Genomic DNA, 23,424 nt, shown 5'->3' with positions numbered 1-23,424 from the left:
TTCAGTCTTTACCACGGGTATTTCTCTTAACAGTTACATTGATTTAGGTTCCTGCATGCTGAAGAAAAAGCATTCAGTAAGTTTGTTTCATGTTTTCATTAGCTACACTACTAATCAGATCATTGACTTTATTGGGAAGCTGCCATTTTTACATTAGCACTTAAGAGTTATCACTATTCCAAACAGGGCTGTGTACACATCTGCTCAAAGGTCTGAATTATCTGGAGCACAGGGCTACCTCAGGCCTTCAGAAGAAGAAAGCTTTAGAAATTCCAGTCAAATGAAGTGTGTGACCAAGGGACCAGTTCCTGCTTTGCTTCCTTGTCTGTTCAGAATAAGTGAGTTTTCACTTGCCTTGTAAATAAAATGGCTTGCATTAAATTTGTTTTTGTCATTTCACTACTAAAGAGTAGATTTGTACTCAAAAGTTCTAGCCCGCATAAAGTTGATGCTTGAGACTAAGAAAAACATTGCCAAAATGTCCAACAATGTTGTTACCAAGTTCTTTCCTTGTACTGGTAACTAAATCCAGGGTGAGAAAAGCAGTGGCTTATTTAACCAGGTATATTTCTGTGTAAATGAAAATATCTTTCCTTTTCTCCTAAGTAAATTAATACAATGAAGTTGAATTTATTAACCTAAGAAGAAATTCTGCTGTAAAACTGAACATTATTCTAATGTTTGCTTTTTTGCTTTTTTTTTTCTGTAAACATTATTATATAAATAAATGCAAGTTTTACCTTTAGCAACCATAATGTGCTACATAATTTACTAAGAGGAACACCAGACATCTACTGAGGAGTGAACTACTAAGTAAGCTACATATTAAAGTTAGGTTGTAAGAATGCAACAACGTAGGGAAAATCCACCATTCCCAACTGCTTACAAGTCTCTGGAGATATTAAATATATATGAAGGTGCTAGAGGGTATTAATCTTAACCAGGAGAGAAAATTTTATTTGTGTTTGTTTTTACACATATATGAAAATGAGCACACACACATTTATGTTTTCATAATGTTCAGAAATTTAATTATTCTTGCAAAATAAACAACTGCTATTGGTTAACTTTGCTACAAGGCTTTTTTAGTTTGCTTTTTTGTTGTTTTAAACATGTACAGCACTCTTAAAACTGCATGTTCCACACAGCGGGTTGACCTCATGCAAGAGTCTGAGGGAAAGACTATATGCAAAGAAAAGCTGAAAGAGCACCTGTTTCTAAATATGCACACGCCCTATGCATGTTCAGACTTCAACTTTCATGCTTCATAGTAGTTTCATTAACTCACAACTGACTACTGCTGGACAGAGTAAACTCTGTTGTGGCCTGTCAGGCTAGTCAACATGCAATGCATTGACATATAAAAGAAACAGTGAGTGAGAAGCTATATTTAAACCTTAATAAAGAAAATTAATTGCTGTAATGTCAAATAACAGAGGCCAGTCCACATCCAGAAGTCTTTCCTATCACTTCAGTTCAACTTTGGTAGCTACTGTTGTTTCTCCTTGTAGGTTCTGAGCTATACAAACATAGTTTCCCACATCTATGTCTTCAAAATCCTCCACAAGAAGAACACTCTTTGAGATTCTTGTAGTATGTCCAATTCCTCTGTTTATCAATCTCCAGAAGTTTTGAATAATCACAGGCCTCCCGGACTGTTAAAAAAACAAAAACAACCCACCCACATAAAATAGGTGATTCCACAAAGTGTATTTAGTGACACCACCCCATCACCCTGAAGCAAGAGGTTGGAGAGTAGAAGCCTATATCCAAAAGTCAGCCCTAAGTAGGGAACTGAAGGTGTCTGGTAGTGGCAGCAACATTCCTGCATCAAATGTTGATGTACCAATAAGCTATGCCAAATAAGGATAATACAATGGCTCTTCACTCCAAGCACAGGTTCTGGGCTTGCCAAAGCTCTGCCTGTGTGTGAGCTCAGTTTTAGGCCACTTGCTAAGGTTGCATTTGGGTACCTGATCAAATAGGTGAGATATCCTGGGGAAGGTGTCAGGAGATGTGTGAGCTCATTTTCAGACTTCAAGCGTGTCTCAAAAAGAAGGCAGCAGTGGCATGAGTTAGCTGACTGAGCTTTCATTCTCTTTTAGCACAGTGAATAGCTGTAAGTCACATGTTGAAAACTAATTCCTTCTCTAGTTTTAGAAAACACTACATTAGATAACATACAAACAGTAACAATCCTCACATTCTGCTTTCAAAAATGTATCTGTAACTTCAAAGCAAAAAATGTTAAACAATTATGTTAATATAAATTTTTTTTTTGGGGGGGGATAGGGGGGTGGTTGGTTTGTTTGGGGTTTTTTTGTTATTAAATTAAAAGGCTTTTTTTTTTTTTCTTTTAATTCTGTAAGGGAGCTCTCTAATGGGCTGGTTATAAGGACACACTGCCTCATTGCCTAGCACCTCAGAAAGTCACAAAATACTGGATAAAAGAAATTGGCCCAATGACAGACTAAGGCAGTCTCTTTTCTTCCAAAATCCAGCAGCTGCTAGTCAGCTTTAAGCACACTGGCTTCTGCTATACCAATAACTGGGATAAAAATGCAAGAGAGAGGTTTCTGTGTGGAAACCATCTTCCCTTGGTTCATGAGCTAGATTAACCATTTACCAGTATGAATGCTATGAGGCTTAAGCTAAATGTAGCAATAGAGTAAGTTAGACACTTAAGCAGAGTCAAAGCTACAATCTCACACTTGCAAAATGACCAGTACAAAGGCAGCTCCCCTTCTTCCTGAAACTTAGGGATGAGTCACAGTGCAGTCAGGGAATGCCTAGGAAGTGGCAGGCATTACCAGCTTTAGAAAAAAAAAGATATAAATTCTTGGCAGTTGTAAATGTAATAGAAATCTTTAAACCTTTAAAATTAATTAGGCCACATAGCAAAGCACTACCTCTCATTCCAAACCTGAAAATTGAGTGCTGCCTACAGTCAAGGAATAGTGCACACTTAATTCAATTCTAAGTTACTTCTTAAATACACCAACTGTAACTTCCTTGACCCCACTGAAAGTGAAGGTATAGGCTGTTCCCTGTTTGCCTGGTTGGGCTCTTGTCCATTTTTCCTCAAACTAACTACCTTCTGCTTTGAAGCCTATTGCACAGAATCACATTAAGGGTGGATCTGTATGCATTAGCAGCAGGTGATGAACAAATGCAATTGTCAGGGAGTGGCAAAGGGAAACAAGAAAAAAAAAACAGAGTGAAAAAAAAGCAGAGGGGGAGGTTAGTGACTACAGAGATAAAATGAGGGTCTCCACAATGCACCATACCTAGGGACAAGCAAGGATTAAAGTGCTACTTCTGCTCAGGAATCAGGCAGTAGGTGAGAGCCCAGCTGCTGGGTGGTGTGGGGTGGGGCAAAACTACCACTGAGCAGAACTGAAGTAGCAGCATGAATCACATCCAGTGAATCTTAGAACAACATCAGTCTTTTTTCTTGCATAAAAGGTCTATATGACCAGCAACACTGATGGTCCTGTCTCTTCTCCTTCCACCCCACCCTTTTTCTTTGCAGTATGTGAACACTCTCAATAAATGTTAGGTCTCCAACAATCTTACAGTGCTTCTACTCTGACATCAACTTTATCCTTTTGTTGGGGCAGAAACCCAAACACAACTCTCCCCTCTTTATCCCCAGGCACAGCTGGGGCTGAGATAATTTATCCTAGTGGATAAGCACATCAGCCCTTTCCAGGGCAGATGCAGGCCACAGGCCAAAGCCTCTCTCGCCCCCACAGGTGGGTGCAGTGAGAGGGTGTAGTGCACTGATGATAGTGCATGTGCCCTGCACTGCAGCTCTAGTATCCATAGCAAACAAGGGAGATAACCTGCTTTAGCTGTTTGTATTCAGCCAGTGCTAGAGAGGTGTAAGCATGCACGCATCAGGTGCTGTAAAACCACCATGAGCAGCTGGACCAGTAACAGCCAGCAAACCCAGCTGGGGGCAGCCTGGCAAAGATGCAAAACTAGGGTGGACACTAATGAGATACAGAGTTTTAGGAGGGCGAGCTGGGTCTAGAATGAGGCTGATTAATAAATGAGCTCCTGCTGTAACAGGTGAGGGTGGTTAGAGGGATAAGAGGGAACCTTCAGTGATGCTAGTCAGATACATCTTATTTTGTGGAAGAAAAGAGACCACAGATTCACAATGTGTTCCTGTGGGTTCTTTCAGACGACGCTGGGCAGAAGCAGATTCCACTTCTGGATATGGGCAAGCTTAAAAATTCTGTGCTGGGATAATTCATGCACCCAAGCTATGGAAAAAGAAGGGTTATTGAATGCAGAAGCATCAGTGAGCCTTGTTGCTTGCCCTAGAACAGACTCCTGATGCTGGTTGGCTTTGACCCTGTCTGAGGCTTTCTTTGGAAATGCTGCCAGAGGCCAAGTATTTCTGGAATGAAAATCTGAGGCAGAAGTGAGCTTCCCTGAATTGGATTTTTACTAACAGACCTCTCCAACTTCATCCCTGTGCTACGTCTCAGGGAAAGACAGGCTGAAGTTGAAAGGGGATATGCTGCCTCCTCCTGCCACATGCCTGAACTGGCAAGAGCATTCAAAACGCTGTCTTTGTGAAGGACAAACTCTTTCAGGCAGGGCATACACCTCTTACCTCTTGTCCTGGATACTGCCACTTGAAGTTCACATCCACATCAGGCTCCCCGAGGACTGTGCAGACCACATGAACTCTGTCACCGAGTCCAGCTCTACTGGATGACACTGCAATTGTGGTTGAGGGTGGGCCCTTGGGAACTGAGACAAAGACAGTATTTAGAAACAGAAAATCAGCTGCTAAAAATTAAATACACTGATAAAATTGAGAGTCAATTTTTGACTCAGTTTGCTTACTGCAAAAGGTGCTTTACACCTGCAACTTTCCCCTCTAAACTGGGAAACTTGTGGAATTTAAACCTGATAAATGTTTTATCACATATACTTTTGATCAAGATTTTAAAACTCTCATTACATGACTTATTTTACTTTCTAAAAATTATTTTCTTAATGTCAGTAGGAGAGTCAATTTAAGGACAGAGAAAACTGCTCTTTACCTTCCACATACAGTAGGTGGTATTTGATGGAAATCTGAGGTGCTCCCTGTGACTCTGCTTTGCAGTAGACAATACCTTTATGATCAGAAGTAGGGTGCTGGAATACAAAACCCTTCTTTGCATCATAAATAATATCAGTTCCATCTGTTTCAATTTCTCCTGCTGGAAATTCCCTGTGAAGAGTCACTTTTGCTGAAGGAGTAGTAACACGGCATGGGATGACTGCAGGTTTAGCTGGGTTCAGGTAGACAATCTCAAAATAACTGGGAGTAGGTACAAAAAGTTCCTCTTTGTCTGTGCAGAAGAGTTGACATAATTACAGAAATATTTACCTTGTGGTTTAACAGAAAGAAAAGTACATTTGACGAGAGAAAATAGCTGTGAGCAACATTTAAAACAAAAAGCTTTGGATTAATTTTAATATGCACACACAAAAGAAAAAAGAACACTACTTGCATTAAAAAACATTACATTGAAAACAAAAATGAAGTATTTTTTTGATCTTAAGAAAATCTTTGGAATGTCTTTTAGTAAGCTGCCAAATACTTATCTGGATCCCATCACCAATGGTAAGATAAGGACTACTAGAAATAAGATACTTTTTGAAGCTACAGACTTTTTATACCTATGCTTTTAGACAAAATGTTTGATTTACTGTCTGAAGTAGATGAAATATTTAGTGCCCTCAGAATCACAGTTAAGGAATATTTCCATAATTGGCATGCTTCTTAGAAATCTAAATCTGAAATTCCTCTTTCTAGCATGAGCATTTACATAATAATTTCACTGAAAAGTTTATTCCAGTCTTTCTAAGGAATGTAGCCTAAAAACATTAAGCACTTCTGTCTCACGGTCCAATCTAACTCCAAAATGTATTGCAAACAATCCTTTCTTAACATTTTGTACTAAAACATTTTCTAGTCACAAATACTTTAGCTCTAATGAAGCATCAAAGGTTGTTTTACTATTCAGAACAGCTTCCAGAAGAAAAATTGAACCATTTGATTTCAGCTCTGTTGTACCAAGCAGCAGTAAACTTTGCACAGGCTCTGGGGGACATCACAAGCACTTGAAGAGTGTTTTGCCTCTCCACATGCTATAATGACTCCTCAGAGAAATTGTGGCCTTACCAAGGTCAGCAAGGTCAAGTTTTTTAAGGCAGTGCAAGTAACCAGAATGAAGTGGCAGTGGGGGAGAGTCCATGGGGTCATCTAAATGCCACGACGAAAAGAATCTTCTGCACAGAATTATTTTCTTTATCAAGACACACTTTCAAGAATGAAAATATTTTTTATTTGTTTTGTAGAAAATCCTCAGGAAGTGTGTTACTATTTTCTATGGTATGTGCTTTTCATTCCATTTTCCATTACCTTGGATATTTTGCATAATCTGTAGGGAAAATGGACTCCAAAAAATCAAACTAAGCAAGTTATTTTCTGCCCACCAGCACAGTCTCACTTAACATCCACTGAAAATAGATGAAAACTATGGCAGTAAAATCTTGACAGTGAAATCACTGATGAAGTTCTATTCCTGTCTAACCAGCAAATATATATCCATTAATAATCCCCAAGTGAATTAATTACCTGTGAAAAAGATGTATGTTGACCCTGTTTTAGTGTCATCCTTCCTGCATTTGTTACCACTGCACAGCTGAAGCCAGCAGCTGTATTCACCTGTGTCTGCTGCAGTGGAGTTTGCAAGGATCAGCTGACTATACCTGTCGAGCTGCTTTATGCTGTGGAAAAATAAAAACAAAAGACAAAGACAAGCACAGATGTATTTCCTTGTATATTTCTGTCAGCTCATTCCCACTTATGATTTTTTCATTCCTTCTCTTAAACTGACCCTTTTCACTTTCAAAGCTCTGTTGCAACTTCCCCTTTTGCTCCAGCAGAGACTGTTTACATGAGTAGTTTTATTGATTTTAACTACATTTAAGAGCTTGCAAGCTTTTTATTCCAGCCTAAGGAATGTATCCTAAAACCACTAAGCACTTCTGTCTCATGGTCCAATTTAACCCCAAAACGTATTTTACATGAGCAGTCTTATTGATTTTAACTACATTTAAGAGCTTGAAAGTTTTTGTCTTGTACAGTTCATTTCTGGATTCCTTCAAGTCTCTCTCTTCAAGGAATTTTGAAATTGGGCTGTGACTATTCTAGGCCATATGTTCATCTATGTTTTATTCTAATTTGTCCATGTATAGCCCTTTCCTTCATTCTACAAGTCAACCCATATGCATCTCAGTACTTTTTAAATACTGTAGCACTGCTTCAATAGTACCTAACAAAGATCATTCCCAAGTAGTCAGTAGCAAACTCTAATTTCTGCCGGCTTTCAGTGTGAATGCTTTACCAATTTTTAACATACTGGTCCAAGTTTCCACTTGCAAAGAGCTGCTATTTGGATTGCATGCTTGGACTTGTCCTGCTAGTTAAGCCACTTTGCATCACCTACTTCTGTGGTCTGTCACCTCACTGGAGTTTCCTCCACATCTCTTGGCTATTTTAGAGCATGACCCTGAAAACTGCTGGAGGTGTACTGGCAGCACCATCACTAACCATACAAAATTCAGCCTGTGTGATTATTTCAGACTTGATTTGCCTTTATTTTTTTTCCTTCTCCTGAATTTCCCAGGCAACTTCACTAATAATCACTAAAATAAGTGGATTGACATTTGTAAATGTGCAAATACTTATAAATATGTAGATATATGCATAGATACGGATAATTTTTCTAAGGGGTAAAGGTGCTATCTTATGAAATACAGCAGTTACAGTCTCATCTTGTTTCTTTTTTTTAATATAATATATATTGATATATTATATATGTCTTTTTTAATATATTTTAAGGTTTACTTTCCTGGTTCTTTCTGTCAGACAGATGGTGGTGTGGTTGGCAGTCTGCTGAGTTGACTTTTGACGGATTGCAAAAGCAATGGCCCAAGAGTACCAGTTCTCAGGGAACCCTGTCAGCACAGCCATGTGGCAAACTGATGCACTCTGCTGCTGCTCTAACCCTTAAAAATGTTCTTCTCAACCAGCTCCCTTTCATGGTAGTGGATCTAGGTCATGAAGGGTTTCCTCTTTCCTTTGCAAGACATTGAGTTACAAGGTAATTTCTTTTCTAACCAAGTCAGGAATGCTTTTTCCAAGTTTAGGTATTTGATAATGAAGTCTTTTTACTGTTTTAAAAGGTATTTGGAAAAATACACAGCTTGCATGAAGACTTAACATCTCATATTCATTCAATTGTGGATTTTTTGAATATTTATTACCCTCCTAATTCTTACTAATGTGGCAGTTATTCTGTAAGGCAGATACCCAACTGAATCATTTCTTTCTGGGACTAGCATATTTGAAGAAATTTTTATCCTCTAACACACCTCACAACTAAATAACAGGAGTACTACAAACATGCCTGAGTGTACTGTGTTATCTAAATGCTCTGTTTTGCTTAATTCTCCACTGCAGGCAGAAAAACTGTTTAAACAGAGGCCACCACTTCAGTTGCATGTGCATCCCAGAAGTTCTGATTCCTCAGGTGTTCCGGTAGCTGTTTGCACAACTACCAGCAATCACAAGCAACAGTACACGTATTCAGCCAACATTCAGCCTTTAGTCAGGCCAGCAGCTTAGAGACTGAAACTACACCAAATACACACTTCAGAGATAACTGAGAATTCCCTTTTCCAGTAAGCCCTCAGACACCATTAGTACATGGATCCACCACAGAGCAGCTTTGAGGCCTGCCTCAATAAACAGGCAAATCACTTTCCCTATCCACAAATGCATTTGTCCTACACAACCTTGTCTAACGCCATTTTTTGGAGTCATGTAATTATGGTGCAGTAGCCTTTCCATTTTTAATATATACACTACCTTACATTATAAACTACCTTCAGTTTTTGGATAACATTTGAGAGATTCCTATCTGTACAAGAGAACATGCTGTGTATCATACCCAACAGGAAGAAAAGATAAATCCAAAACATGTCCTAGTCTGTATTATTACTATTTAGTTTCATATTCACATTTCATTAGCTATATGACTACCTCAGAAAAAAATTTTTTCCAAGGATCAAGTACTTAATGTCAACAATACAGAGAAACCATTATGCCAGAACACTTTTGCTCCCAATCATTAATGCAGACACTGAGCTATAGCTTTAAATCCCAACAGATAGCAAAATAAGGTCAGAGTTAATTAATTATTGTACAGTGTGTTCTTCTTAACTGAGAACAAGCTATCCAGTAATCAATGGAAATAACCTAGCAAGGTAGTCATCCACAAACATGCAATAACAAAACCTGGCATCTGAAAGCGTTGAAACTTGAGACATGACCATATTAAGTAGACAAAACAGGCCATATAAAATAAAGTATAAATGGTAAATCCTGCAGCTGACCAATATTTCCAGGGTAACTTATTATTTGATTAGTATTTCATTAGTATTTTAGATGCTGGGAAATCTGACCCAGAAGCCAAAAGTTTGCTGTATTGTAGATGTCACAAAGTAAAAATGTTGTATATATGAACATTGCTTACCAGAATACCAGACTGTTTAAAGAAACTAGAAAAGTAGCCCAAAATCTTATTCCATATATTCATCTTATTAAACTTTATTTAAAGTTCTGAAGATTTTTGCCAGAAACTATACCACATTTAGAAACTAAAATATATATTTATATGAAAATATAGACGGTGTAAATAGCATCACTCAAAGAGCATCTACCAGACTCCTCTCAAGCAGCCGCCTTCATACTGACAAGAGAGCTTATCCCAAATCAACACACTCACTAGAACAGGAATGTAACATCTCGCTGTTTTACAGAAGGAAAACATCCTTAGCTTTCAATCTTCAAAGCACAAGCAGCAAAATCAAATTCAGTTATACACATGAGCACAACTGACATCCCATTAAGCCTGCAGAAGTCTGCCTTCAGTGAAAGCAGTCTAATTTTGGCCCCTACCACACCAAGTTTCCTCAATATTTGTGGGAGTGCTCCTGTCCAGCCACCCTCCTCCCACATGAATGTACATGTGATGCATATCCAGCTGTTTGTCCCAGCTTCTTCCATTAGAGCAGCTCAATTTCATGTGAGCTTACTTATCAGAGGAAGTTAAATGCAGCTGGTTTTAGGCAGGGGAGAGACCCATGCTCCAATCAGGCAGCACAGAGACTGTGTGAAGTCAGAGCAGCTTTCTGCTATAAAGCTTTAGTACATGGAAAATGTGCCTGCCCTTATTTTTATTTTCATCCCTCTCGTGTGTTGTAGATCCAGTTTCTGGGTGAGCCTCCAGTAATTAATTTGTTATTCACAGTCTTACAAAACAGCATTCCAGTCCTTCCATACTGGGGGTGCAAGAGCAACCTCTGACTGTTAACACCACCAATGTTTTTGGTGCCAGCACACAAAATTTTCAGACAAGAAGTATTTATGTGCTGCACAAAGCAAGAGAACATTACAGATAATAGGCTAGTTCAGAAGTTCTGAAGTCAGCTTGTGTGCGTCCTTAAGTTGCGAACCACGTTTACATGATTTGAGCTTTCTCCCCAGAGCTGTACTTCATGCTACAATCTCTAAAGCTAAGTAAATTGTTTCAGTGTGTACTCCAGTTAGAATAGAGGAAAAGCAAAATTTCTGCTCCATCTCAGCATGAAGCAGCCAGAGTCCTCCTCCTCCTTTCACTCAGCATCTCTCACTCCCTCAGATATAATTTTAGCACATGTAACAGCTCCAGTCCTATTAAAAACTGAGACTTTCTAGTACAGCAAGCAAAATATTTTATTTACCAGGTTGTAAAGAATGGCTACACAGAAAAATTCAATGAAAGCACAGGCAGTAATACTACAGAAATGGCTTTTCTAATTAAAATCATCCTCCTTGGAAAAGGCATATTGTCCCCCAGGTTGCTGTATTCTCCTTACCATATGGGTGAGTTAAAAATGCAGTAAGCACAGCATGGAGGCAAAACATCTGTTTTTTATCCCTACTTCTTTTTGTAACCACCCATAGAAAATACATGACATTGATGCTAAATTTAATTAGTTGCAAGCCAAAATGCCAGAGTAGTTGAACTTGTACATCCTTTCTATTATTTAAGGGAAAAGTAAGAATTGGATGCCGGAGCATCTGTTGCTTATAGGAACATTAAAATGAACAGAAGAATTCTATCATTAGACCCCAGCAACTGCAGGGATCTCATCGCCAGTGTCTCTCCTCCTTTTCACCTTTCCTCTGGCACACCAACACACTCCTTCTTCATTCTCCATTACTTCCTCTTGGCCCCATTATGTCCCCCTGCTGCTGCCATCAATTCTGGTTTGCACCAGTAGCCCAACACCAACAAGATGCTCATGGAAATCTAAGGTAAAAAAGGCCCAGCTCAGTTAATTAGCTGGGGTTTTGCCCCACACCTCACTAACTGGTAATGAAGGGAATGTCTTATTCTTGGTCTTTAAGTACTTAAAAAAATATTAGAAGATACTGGATATATACCTACCCAGATGATTAAACTATTTCTGCTGTAGGTTATTATTTGCTAATAATTTTTCTGAATCTCCCCCTCTGTTCTATATTCATCATTTTGTTTTAAAATAATGAAGGCAATGTATTTATAAAACTTTTAAATTGCCTATCACAGTTGATGCTTGGTTCATGGTCTTGCATATGCCATGAGGAAGATCTAAGCTCCTTTTGAAAGATAATAGCTTTGCTGACTTTTTCTGATGGCAGCTCACTTACAAACCCTGCTAACTGAGCTAAGTAACCTTTATGATACTTCCAGTTAAACTCCATCAAACCTTTCTGAAACCACAGAACACAAATTCAAAATTTCACATTCTACAGAGCACACTTTATTTCATAGGCACCTATCAGCACTACAGCAAAGACCTTAAGATAATTACCAAAGCCATGCTAAAAACATGAAGAAAATGTAACTTCACAGGGATTCTGTGGTCAATGTCTCCGGAAATTATTACTCTTCTGTGACTCTGAAATCTGCTTCTAATCTATGTTTTCAATTTCTCTAGTTAATTTTAGGATCTTCTGCTTTCATTCAAAGCTGCTGATTTAGTCAAACACAGCCTTACTGCTTTAACAACTTATTTCAAAAGCTATGACCATTATATTTCAATACAGATCCTTAAGTATATGCCTAACACACTTCTAAAAGAAAATAAATACTTAGGCAAGTAACATCCACCCAGTTAAAATGTTTTATAGCGCTTATTTTGCATGGCGTAACTAACTTTTGTTGTATGGTTAAATTACTACTGCTAACTTGACTGAGTACAGAAATGTAAATTGCTGAGGCAGCAGGATCCCAAACTACTTCAAACTGGAAAACAGAAAATTACACAATAATGACATACATATATTTTTCCTGTTTCCCCAAACTATCTCAATTTCTTGCATTTTGTCCCACATGCATCAACAGAGAAACTTAATTTTGCATGAGAGGAATAGACAGTCAAATAACCAACCAAGAAGCAATCTGATTCCTCTCCAAAAACCCCCAAATACTTGCCCCACCTTCAATGCCAGATTCTGACACTCAGCATGGCTTGGAGGTCTACAGGACCAAACCACACCAGCCATCTATTTGCAAATGCACAAAACATTAAGACAGACTTGAGAATGACAACCACCACCACATACACATGCACTCCCTGTTTATTTGCACATCCAGCTCTGGCTTGCTGGGAGGCTAGGTCTGTACTGCAGCTAATAAACGCCACCTGCTGAAAGAAACCTGGATAGAACAGTATTCCTTGCAAAAGAATAAGCAGTAGCAGTTCAAAGCAACCACAAGATCTTTTGACAGATATTGCTGTGATAAACCAGCAGCAGGAACCAGCTTGCTGCTGTAATTTACTGAGGCAGAAGCCTTGCACTCAGCCAGGGTAGCTCTTGAGCGCCTCAGCCAACAAGGGACAAGCAAATAATTGCACAGAGAACTGGCTCATGAATTACAGGAGGATGTGCTAGCGATCACAATGTGTAACTGCCATTCATCAACACTCCTCTTGGGAAAGAGAAGTGGAAAGAAGAAGAACGTATCTGAAAAACTAATTAACTGTGAGTGATTTTAAGGTAACATCACACCTGTAAATAGTGAATAGATCACTGAGATTCAGATAACCTGAGTTACTTAGAGAGACCATACACACCTGTACTTAATTTAGGAACAACAGGACAAGAGCAGCTGATATCTTGACTCATACCTCTGTGCCCCTCTCACCTAATAATTCAAGAAAAGCTCCTAACAATTCTTGCTTTGGGTATCACTCACAGTGCTTCACTGCCTCCATAAAACAGCTGGTGAAAACAAACACTTCTCAGAGCAATAAAATGCCTGTGGAGGACATCCTTAAGCTCCTTATATGCCCCTTCTCTTTCTAATACAGAACTAAATTACTACATTTAATCTACATGTCCCATCCTCAAAAACCAGGATGGTAATCTATGGAGAGTCCCAGAAAAGATGTTCAGAGCAACAGGACACTCAGATAGTGGGGCAGTTAGTTCCTCTTCCTGCTCTAACAAATCTTTATATGGTTTTCCTTAAGATGTCATAAGATAAAAGAAAAAGCTTTCCTCGATGTAAAGTGGCAATCCTCAGTGTTATACTCCAATGTAACACAAGCCCTGCAATTTCATTTTGCATGCCAAGTCAACTCTGACTGAACCACTACTTCCACTTGCTCCTTAGCATGAAGGCTGGTGAATTTTTCACTCGGTAAGACATGCGAGTTTGAGCCTCTTCAGGAAGTTAACCTTACTACCTCACATGGTAGCAACATTAGCAACCAGTACAGCCCAACATGAGCAGGTCTCTGCACAGCAACAGAGTTGGTAGTGAGCACCTGACATCCACTCACACATTTTGAGAGTTTTACTTTGGACCAGCCCTAACGTGGCTCCCTGTTTGTGGTTGAAGCACAATGGTGAACATCATCTTCATTTTATATTCATCTGAAGGAAATAGAGTTCACTTGCTGTAAGACTATCCCACAGTGCACATCACAAGGCAGTAGCTGGTGATGATTAAAAATTGCTCATCCTTTTTGCTGTTGAATTCAGTAAGGGAAAAAAAGTCCTGTATTTTTCCTGCAAAAAAATGAAAAATGGCTTACCTGAGTCTGGAGTCTTTAAAGGTGTCTAAATAAGGAGGATAGCTCCAAGTAACATTATTCCCCTTACATCGCAGTTCTATGGTTTCTCCTGCAGCTAGGCTTAAGGTGGCAGCTAGTTTCTGGAAATGACCTTTATCCATTATCTGTGTCAGTATGGACTGAGACTTCAAAGAGGAGTCCATGGATTCTCTCTCCTTCATTTTCGGAGTCTTGGGTTTTACTTTCTTGCTAACAGGCTTAATTTTGTTTTCTCCAGGTTCTTTGGGACGCTTACTCTTTGCAGGTTGTCCAATAACTGGTAAAGAAGGCAATGTTACTGATTAGAAAAATTTTATATAGTCTTTTGAAAAAAAAATCAAAAACAAGCTTCCTTATCATCCCAGAGAATAACTGAAGTTTTGCTCTTCCTAGAAAAGATGCATAAAACTTAGTAACAGTTAATTTCCTTAAGTTTATGAAGTCTGCCATGACACATTTTCCTGGGGAAAAAGGAAAAAAAAAAAAAGAGAGCTTTCAAGAACATGTGGAAAATCTTTACTTACATAAACGGAGAAATATGTAAGGTATGAAAACTTTACAAATGGTAAGGGAAAGAAACACAGCACTTGTATCTCCAGCCACTTTTGTCATTTCCACCTCCTGGTGTTGCCATGCAGTACTCAATGCTACACAAGCTCTCCACATTCATGTCTCGTGCCCATCACCTCTGCATGACCTCTTCACACACCACGCTTCCATAAGGGACACATGAAGAACCCACAAGTGTAGAACTTCACGACGATTTATAAAATACTGATAGTGATGCAGTTTTCTTCATTTACAGTAATTACTGAAATGCAAGTGGCACTTCAGTCACTTGAAGGTGACTTAAGTTGTCACTTCTCCATAAAAGCCATTTATTTTGACCGTCCAGATGAAGACAGAATCTTATTTAGAGACAAACAGTAAGAGGTTTCATTACCTCCTAGAGAGAACAGGGATGCCCAGTTGCCTTAACAAAGGAAACAAAAAGAAAAATTTTAATTTTAATTTCATTTAAAAATAAAAACGAACAAAAAACTCTAACTGACATCAGGAAGCACAGTCCTTTTGTGAGACAAGCCTAAAACTACTTTTGTCAGACACCAGAAACGCCACTAACTGCGCCTGACAGCTAATTCTTGCTTTCCCCATAGAAATGCTGAGGTATTTCATTGTACAAATCAATCAACAAGCTCCCTCTGGAATGAAAAACTCAGCATACTCATATACACAGCACAATTAAAACTGGTACCGACTGCCAGTACGAACAGCAGGACTTCCAGATTCCTGCCACTGATGGCTCCTGTGACACTCCTCAAACCCCAGCTGGACACCTTGCACTGCATCAGCTTTGACTTCTCCAAGTCCAGGCTGATGTACAACACATTTCTTTTAAACAGCTCAGTGCCTTGTGAGCACGAATTCAAAAACCAGGAAATTCTAGCGTTTTTTCCTTGCATTACATTAGAAAGGCTATAGTGAGTCAGGCCAAAATTATTTGCACTGACACCACCTAGTGACAGATGCCAGTCAGGGAATGGGGCAACCATCTCTGCTCCTTTGATACTAGTCTCCTAAGCTTCCAAGAACCTTTAGCTCAAGGGGTCTCTGAACCTTGTGATGCAGTTGTCATCATTTTATTGTGCTTGGCTGTTTTTGGTTTTGTTTGGTTTTGGGGTTTTTTGGGGGTTATTTATTACATTGTCCTTGGATGTTTTCCTTCATTGATTTGATGGTCAGTTTTGAAAATTACACAAATTACACATAAATACTAGATGCCTTCTAGTTTTTGTATTAAACAAATAAATATCCATGTTTCTCCAACAACATTCTCTCCAACACATATACTTTTACAAAACTTGAGCATTTTTGACTCATTTTCTTTCCAGAATAAAAAGTCCTACTCTGTCTAATTGTTCCTGTAAAGAATATGCATCTTACAGCAATTTGCTACACCGTATTTGGGTGATGGCAAGAACACAAAAGCAGACTGTACACCAGATTCAAGGTACTCTCAGATCCAGTTGTACATATTAATGGTGTCTTCTCTCCTGTCTAAACAGCTCATTACTTTTCAAGATAACAATATGAGGAGCTGACTTTTATTAAAATAATCAAGTGTAATTCCAAGAACACTTATCCTAAGAAGGAACTTTTTGTTAAAAAGTCGTAAGTAGAAACCCATCGAGGCATCCATGAAGTTAGAACAATTTGTGTTATTTAATGTCTACCAACAGGAAATCTGAAGTTCTATCCTGTCCCTGCCCTGTCTTTCAAAATTGAGAGATCATTCTACAACTCTTTACTGACAGTTTTCTTTTCTTTTAACAGGTATTTTAAAATGCTGAAAAGCACTTTCCTTACAAGACCCTTGTTAAATTCAACTGGATAAAAGCAATTCCATCCATATTGCAAAAAGACTAATTCCTACTCATTATTTCCTATTAGTTATTGTTCCATGAGCGGTCTTCCCTTGTCTCACAGCACATTGGTTCCCATGGAATCTTTTACAACAGGCTTAATGAAAGCCTTTGGGAATCCAAATATATCAACCAATTCATACATGGCCACACTCTTACAAAAAGTCCTCAAAGAACCACAACAGACCTGAAAAAAAAAAAGAAAAAAAAAAAGAAAAAAAAAGAAAGTAATGCCAAAGCCATACTGACTTTTCAGAGTTCATGAGTTCAGTTTACAGAATACAGACATCTGGCTTTGTGCCTCTACCTCCCCCAGATATTGTAAAATATTGGGATATTCCATTTCCTGGAAAACGTATAGTTATATGATATGATATAGTGATATGTAGTGCTATGGCAATCAATTCAGTTGGAAAAGACCTCTGAGATCATCGAGTCCAACCTTAGACCAAAACCCACAATGTCAATTAGGCCATGCCACTTTCTAATCTTTCCTTAAACACCTTCAGGGATGGTGATTCCACCACCTCCACTGGCAGTTCATTCAAATGTCTAATCACACCTACTGAGAAGAAATTCCTCCTGATGTCCAACCTGAACCTCCCTTGGCCCCGCCTGAGACTCTGTCCTCTCGTCATATCACTTGCTACCACCTTCTTTCAGGTAGTTGTAGAGAGTGATAAAGTCACTACTGAGCCTCCTTTTCTCCAGGCTAAGCAACTCCAGCTCCCTCAGCCACTCCTCATAGGACTTACCCTCTAGACCCTTCAACAGCTTCATTGCCCTTCTCTGGAAAAAGATGGTAAATTATGACAAGCTATGGACCTGGATTAAGGCTTCACCAATTTCAGATTCAAATTTCTTTTACACCTCAGGTGTATATCATAAAATCATGGCACTTAAACAGTTTCTGCTGCTGATTTTCTTACTGATTCTTTTGGTATATTAATGAGATGTCCTCTAATTATTCTCCCCATAGAGAAAAATTCCATTTCAGAGTCTGCTCTTACAGAGTTTCATAGGACACTGCACTCTAAGTTCCTTCTATGCTTATCATGTCATTTTATCATTAAAAACTCCCTAAGCACCTCCATATGAACATGGGTGCACAAAGATAATTTTTTAAATTTACTTTCTACAGATGCTCTTTCTTATTCCTCATTCCTCCCAGCCATAAAAATTCTGCAGCCATGTCTCTCTGCCCCACCACAGTACAAAAGAAGAAGGATTTATGACTGGTTTTATCCTTTTGTAGGCTATTTCTCAAACTCTTTTTGTCTGCTTTATTATGTTTTTTATATTTAATCCACATGTGATTTAAGAAGCCTCCTCCTCTTATGTAATTCCCCCTTCCAAAATTAAACACATCAGTGGTTTCTTTGTCTTTTATTCTTCCTGAAAGAATATTAGAACTACGGTCTAGCTGTTCCACAGCAACATCTGAATCCAATTACTTGAGTAGCACTCGAGATCAAGTCAAGAATTGCTGCTCTTCTGAAGGGCTCTCTGAATAGCAGCTCTAAGTCAATATTTGTGGCATCTAAACAATTGCATTCTGCACCACACCTCGAGATGTGTGACCTAGCCCATGTGAGGAGAAGTTATTACTCCTTTTGCTTTTCTATCCAGCCCTTGCTGCCCCTCTGATTTTCTTCAGCAGAGCAGTCATTACACACTGGGTGGTCAGTTACCAGGTTGGTTCTCCACAGGGCTGGTATTTGAGTCTTGATGACTTTTACCATCAAAATACACCAGGAAACAGATTCAAGACTTAAGTTTTCTTCTACACATACTGCCACTTCTCCCTTGGGTATGCTATTACATCTTAATAGAATTCCATCACATTACTATGCCCCAGTACTGAAAGGTTCCACTGATGGGCCTGATAAGCCTTTTGAATATGCATTCCCATTTCAAATTGGCCATTCCAGTTCCGTGTTGAACTTTCCAGATTACTCTGTAGCAGCACACAAGCTTTGGTTCAGCCATCCTTTTTCTTTTTTTTTTTTCCCATCAAACCCTACTGAAATTTGTTCAAACATTTTCATGACTTTTTTGCCAGCCTCGATCCTGACACTATTTCAAAGGCACACAGATGCTGCAATCTCACTTCTAGGAAATGCTTCATCCCATACTGTGTGCTCTGCCACACCTGAGCCTCTGTCTTTAAGAAACTGTTAAGGACTCCCCTATGAAAGCTTTTCAATTTTAAGTGCCAGAAACCTGGTTTTGATTTTCTCAAGATGAAGTTTTTTCTCTCCACACAAGCTCCCTCTGTTCCATGTTTCTGCAGTTCAGCGAGTCTGAACACTTTCCTCCTACACTGCACTGCCAACTGCTCAGTGAGAGCCTTGTCTGCCTGACTTTGTATTTCCCTGCAGGTGACAGCAGGGGCATTTCAGGAAACACATCAGATGAGCTTTGTCTTCCTACACAGAAAAGTTCTGCCTCTGTTGCACCTCCTGGAGAGGTGAGTTTCCAAGCAAGCTGTGGCCATGCTCCTTCCCAACACTCCCTTGTAAGTCTGCCCAGGTACCTACCGACACCACCATTTCTGCACCTCACAATTCTGTCTTTTGTCATAGCTGAATGAAGTTTTTCTGTGCCAGGTAACTAAATTAACTGCTACAGTATCGCCTAAGGTAAAGAAGACACACAATGAAATCCCTCCAGGAACATAAACCATCACCAAGAATACTCAATTTCCTTACCCAATCTGCAAGACTTTCCCAAGAAAGGGAACGAAGTCAACTAGCCCATTTATGCAAGCACATGAATATGCCACATTTGGGATATTTTACTGTCTCACCAGAGGTATGCACAGACCCCTCACCATTTTAGTAACACTGCATTGCTTAATGTTGCACTGCTCTAGTGCAACAGCACTTCTTATTATATATAAAAATATAATAAAATTGAGACTTAGAAAAATATTGAGAAAATGCCTCATTTCTCCCTCTGATCAGCTCCTAATGTCACTTCTAAGAGGCACTGTACTAATTTCAGCTGCAACAGTTCATTCAGGGTCCCTACTAACTCATCATGCCAAAGCAGGAGACTATGCATCCATATGTCACAGAAATACATCATGCAGAACTTTTGCTCCTGATTCACAGTATTTGTCTCAACCTATCCTTTGTTTGTCTTCCCCTTGCTCTCACAAATACCACATACACAACAATTTCAAAATGGGTGTTAATTACATAATCCTGAAGAGCTTTCATTTTTTATTTGAGACATCACCTATATCCACATGCACATTCCACTGGTCCCACAGCTGCACAGGTTATAACTCAAGAAGGCCCCTGATCTTCAAGTTCACCCTAGAGAACTTGAGAAACAGTGTGTGAGCATGGTCCCCCAACAAGCACAAAGGAATCATGTTCATTGTCCACCAGACATACCCATTCCACAAGGCAGGACCCATGCTACATCTTGGCACGATCAGAGACCGAAAACACTCCAAAGTTACACTGATCACTTCTTCCTTGAGGTGAAAATAAATTAAGTGCGAGGTTACCATAAAGTATAATTAACCACCAAGATTATCATATGAGGAAAGAGTATTTTTAATTACAAGTAATGTAACAGAACAAGTTGGATGCATCTCATCACTTGTGATACTTCAAATGAAAAGCTAATCATCCAAACAGAGCCAATCTGGAGAGCCATATTTCATTAGTTCATAAATTAATATAAATTAGGAAGACAATTTTGAAATTACAATTCCTCCATTAGGACTTCTACATTTAGCTTTAGACAATAAATTCTTATTAAATATGCCTGGTTACTTTTCCCATTTCTCCCAATTCTCTCCATTACTTTCTCTCTGCATCTCTCCATCTGCTAAGCTCCTGGATGGCAGAGCAGGAAGCACCTTTATACACCTCAATGTAAACATGATAAACTGACAAAAACATAGACTTGGCAAATCATTAGCCCAAGTTACAACTCACATCTTATTCTAGTTTTTATTGCCTACCTCTCAAATAGAAAACACTCTTCTTGATGTGGTATACCCACAAACCAGATCTTTCAGCACAAATCCTCTCCCACACCACTCTGATCCACAGTGCAATTCCTCTCCATGTAGTCATGAGAAAATCTAGGCTGGAAAAGGCTTCTTTAAGTCCATTCCCATTTGTTCTGCTGTTATGAGCCTTGTCCAGTTGAGCTCTAACTTTTCCAAAGGCTGGAGACTGTACAGGCTCCTCGAACAAATTCTTTCTATGCTTAACAGCTCTCATGGTGGAGGACTTTTTATGCTCTTACAAGAATGTTTTCCTTATGACCTCCCAAATTACCTGTGGTAACTGCTTCTGTCTGTCACCACTCACCTAAGAGCCTGCCTGCCATTTCTCCACAAACCCTTCTATGGGCTACGCAGATCCCCAAGCCCTTCCACGGTGAAAAACAATGGAATTATTTTTTTTTTTCTTATGAATAAGTATTAATAAGTTCATTCACGTTTTGCAAGAGTGAAAGAGCCTCTCTTTCTAGCTAAAGCCTATGTAAGTAAAGAATTAGTTATGAACGTCCATTCCAAAAAACTTGCATTTCCTCACCAAGACTTCCTCACAGACTGAAGCAAGAGGAATTATGAGTGAAGTTCGATGCTCTCAATCGAACAATGATGCACAAAGCCAAAAACTTTTTTTGGTTGTTTGCTAAATCCGAGCACCACGTCCAGCGCTGTCCCTCCTCAGGCGCCACAAGGGACTGGACGCGAACTTGCACGTTTTACCCCAGAGGGAGCGGGCGGCAGGAGCAGCCGCCGCGAACGCCTAAAAGCCCTAAACGCCTAAACTCCCCAAAACCCAAACCCACATTTTCGGCGGAAAGCTTCGGCGACCTGCGATGCGAGCAACCCGCCTTCCCTCCGCCTCTGCCTAGCGGGACGGGAGCCCCGCCGCCGGCCCCTCCCGTGATGGCTCCCGCTCCCGTCCCGGGGACGGTCGGGCCGGCGGGTACGGCTGGGAAAAAGGAAGCCCGCGGCGCCTGGCAAAGCGGGGACACCCGTCGGGGCGGCGGCTCACCGTGTGGCAGCGCTTCCTGCAGCAGCAGCAGCAGCAGCAGCAGGCTGAGCAGCACCCAGAGCCGCATGGCGGGAGCGGCCCGGGCGCGGCGGCGGGGCGGGGGGGGCGGGGGCGGCCGGGGGCGCCCCGGGGGGGAGGGGCCGGGGCTGGGCCGCTGCCGCCGCCAGCCGCCCTCACTCGCCCGAGACCCCGTGTGAGGAGCGGAGCTGCGGCCGCAGGGCGTTCGGGGACACTCGGGGAGGGCTCTTGTTGAAGCTGCTGGTCCGTGCCAGCTGCCCCTCGCCATACGAGGCTCTGCATGGGTCCGGCTGTTTGTTGGCTGCCCTGGGGCCCGCAGCCGGCCGGGCAGAGCGGAGCAGCGAGAGCCGCTCGGGCTGCATCACAGGTGTCCCCAGCGCCGCGCATAGGGCGCTGAGCAAGACAGCAAAAGTACATTTTTACCTCAAAGTGCTGCACTCGTACCAGCCTGCCACGCCCAAGAGACTCCCATTAGCTCAGGAAAAGCTACCTCACTGTGGAAAACAGAGGAGGGCTCTCTCTGGTCCAGCCTGGGACTCCATAGGCCGTGACACAGTTTTCGCGGATGCCCATGAGAAGCGCTTTGACACGGCGCACGTCTCTCTCTGCTGCTAGCAAAGAGACGAGGGTGGTAAACTTGATGTTTGCCGCATGTATGTTTCTGCCCACAATGAGCTGTAAAAAGCCATTCCTTGAAACTTGATGGTTTCCTTGGAGGAGAGGGGAGAGGAAAATGTGACTGGAGGGGCCACAAATGTAGATGCAAGGCGAGGTTGGACTTGAGCGGGAAAAATAATGGCTGTTAGAGATCACAGGCAGACCCCGTAGTAGACACAACCATAGCTCAGAGTGAATAAAAATAAATAAAAATTGTATCCCTTACCACAGCTCCAGGACCACAGCAGATGTGAGAGCCGAGTATTTACAGTTTACTTAAAGGAAGCCTTGGCTTCATCTGCATCCACACAAAAAAAGACAGAAGGTCCATGCATAATGCTCCTCCACCCTCATAAATACACACACATGCAGAGTTTGGAGACTTCCTTGCCTGACCCTGTTCTGACACTTCACTCTGGGGCACCTGGTTCGCAGAAAGAAGCCAGTAGGACCCAGGAGTAGAGTAAGATGATGGAATTTCATGGTCTCTTTTGCATTCTATTATCAGTGTATCATGAACATGTCATCCATTACCTGTAACAAATTAAGAAAAAGAATGTATTTGTTGCTATAGGATATTTAAAAAGTGTTTTCCCCTTGAAATAATTAGAATACTAGGTATTGTATATGAAAAGGTTATCAGTCTTTGCTTTAAGGTAAATAAATCTCAGCAAGAACTCAGAAAAGTTGTGTAGTATACACTGAAAATTTGTAGTGGAAATATTCACAACTCCTCCTTATGATGAAGAGTGGGCTTTTTTCCCCCTGTCATCTGCAAAACTACTGGTTGCAATCCTTATGTGCCTTCCTAGGTAAAATTTCCCTTTTGCTTTCACACACAGAGTAGGTCAATGATCTAATGGTGTCTGAGCTTCAAGTATTAGCATATTATGGAAAATATGGAAATAGCACATGGACATAACACTCAGACTGCATTAATTTTAAGAAATATTTAAATATTCCTTTTCCCTATGCTAATGTATGCAAGGAAGAAAGAAAATTATTTTATGAATTTTTCGTGTCCTACTTTACAATAGGCATGCATGAAAAACATTTTCATT

General features: G+C 40.3%; 1 protein-coding gene across 5 annotated transcripts; it reads right to left on the bottom strand.

The window, feature by feature from the left end:
• Positions 1-1,002: 1,002 nt before the first annotated feature.
• Positions 1,003-22,731, bottom strand: PDGFRL (platelet derived growth factor receptor like). 5 transcript variants are annotated; one of them, XM_014261177.2, is made up of 7 exons: positions 20,057-20,138; positions 15,173-15,202; positions 14,212-14,506; positions 6,650-6,801; positions 5,064-5,357; positions 4,628-4,767; positions 1,003-1,655 (listed from the first exon to the last, which is right to left on the bottom strand). In XM_014261177.2, the coding sequence occupies exons 1-7, from the start codon at positions 20,058-20,060 to the stop codon at positions 1,467-1,469; spliced, it is 1,104 nt and encodes a 367-aa protein (XP_014116652.2). In that variant the 5' UTR covers positions 20,061-20,138; the 3' UTR covers positions 1,003-1,466. The 5 variants fall into 5 exon arrangements, with proteins under 5 accessions (XP_014116652.2, XP_087912959.1, XP_005518063.2 ...); XM_088056833.1 differs by lacking the exons at positions 15,173-15,202; positions 20,057-20,138 and adding an exon at positions 22,590-22,731; XM_005518006.3 differs by lacking the exons at positions 15,173-15,202; positions 20,057-20,138 and adding an exon at positions 21,689-21,804.
• Between the last annotated feature and the right edge of the window lie 693 nt (positions 22,732-23,424).

This window comes from Pseudopodoces humilis, chromosome 6 (genome assembly GCF_049639895.1).
Source record: "Pseudopodoces humilis isolate 2021_Gansu_Grassland_sample_001 chromosome 6, ASM4963989v1, whole genome shotgun sequence".
Taxonomy (NCBI): Eukaryota; Metazoa; Chordata; class Aves; order Passeriformes; family Paridae; genus Pseudopodoces; species Pseudopodoces humilis.
This window is presented reverse-complemented; position numbering and strand designations above follow the sequence as displayed.

Bases quoted from the DNA above. Each gene is read 5' to 3' on its own strand.
- PDGFRL (XM_014261169.2), bottom strand. From the start codon at position 14,895: ATGTGGAGAGCTTGTGTAGCATTGAGTACTGCATGGCAACACCAGGAG. The intron at 6,802-14,211 runs GTAAGCCATTTT...ATTTTTCCACAG, and splicing joins TTTAAAGACTCCAGACTCAG to CATAAAGCAGCTCGACAGGT. The intron at 5,358-6,649 runs GTAATTAATTCA...TCTTCTGCACAG, and splicing joins AACATACATCTTTTTCACAG to ACAAAGAGGAACTTTTTGTA.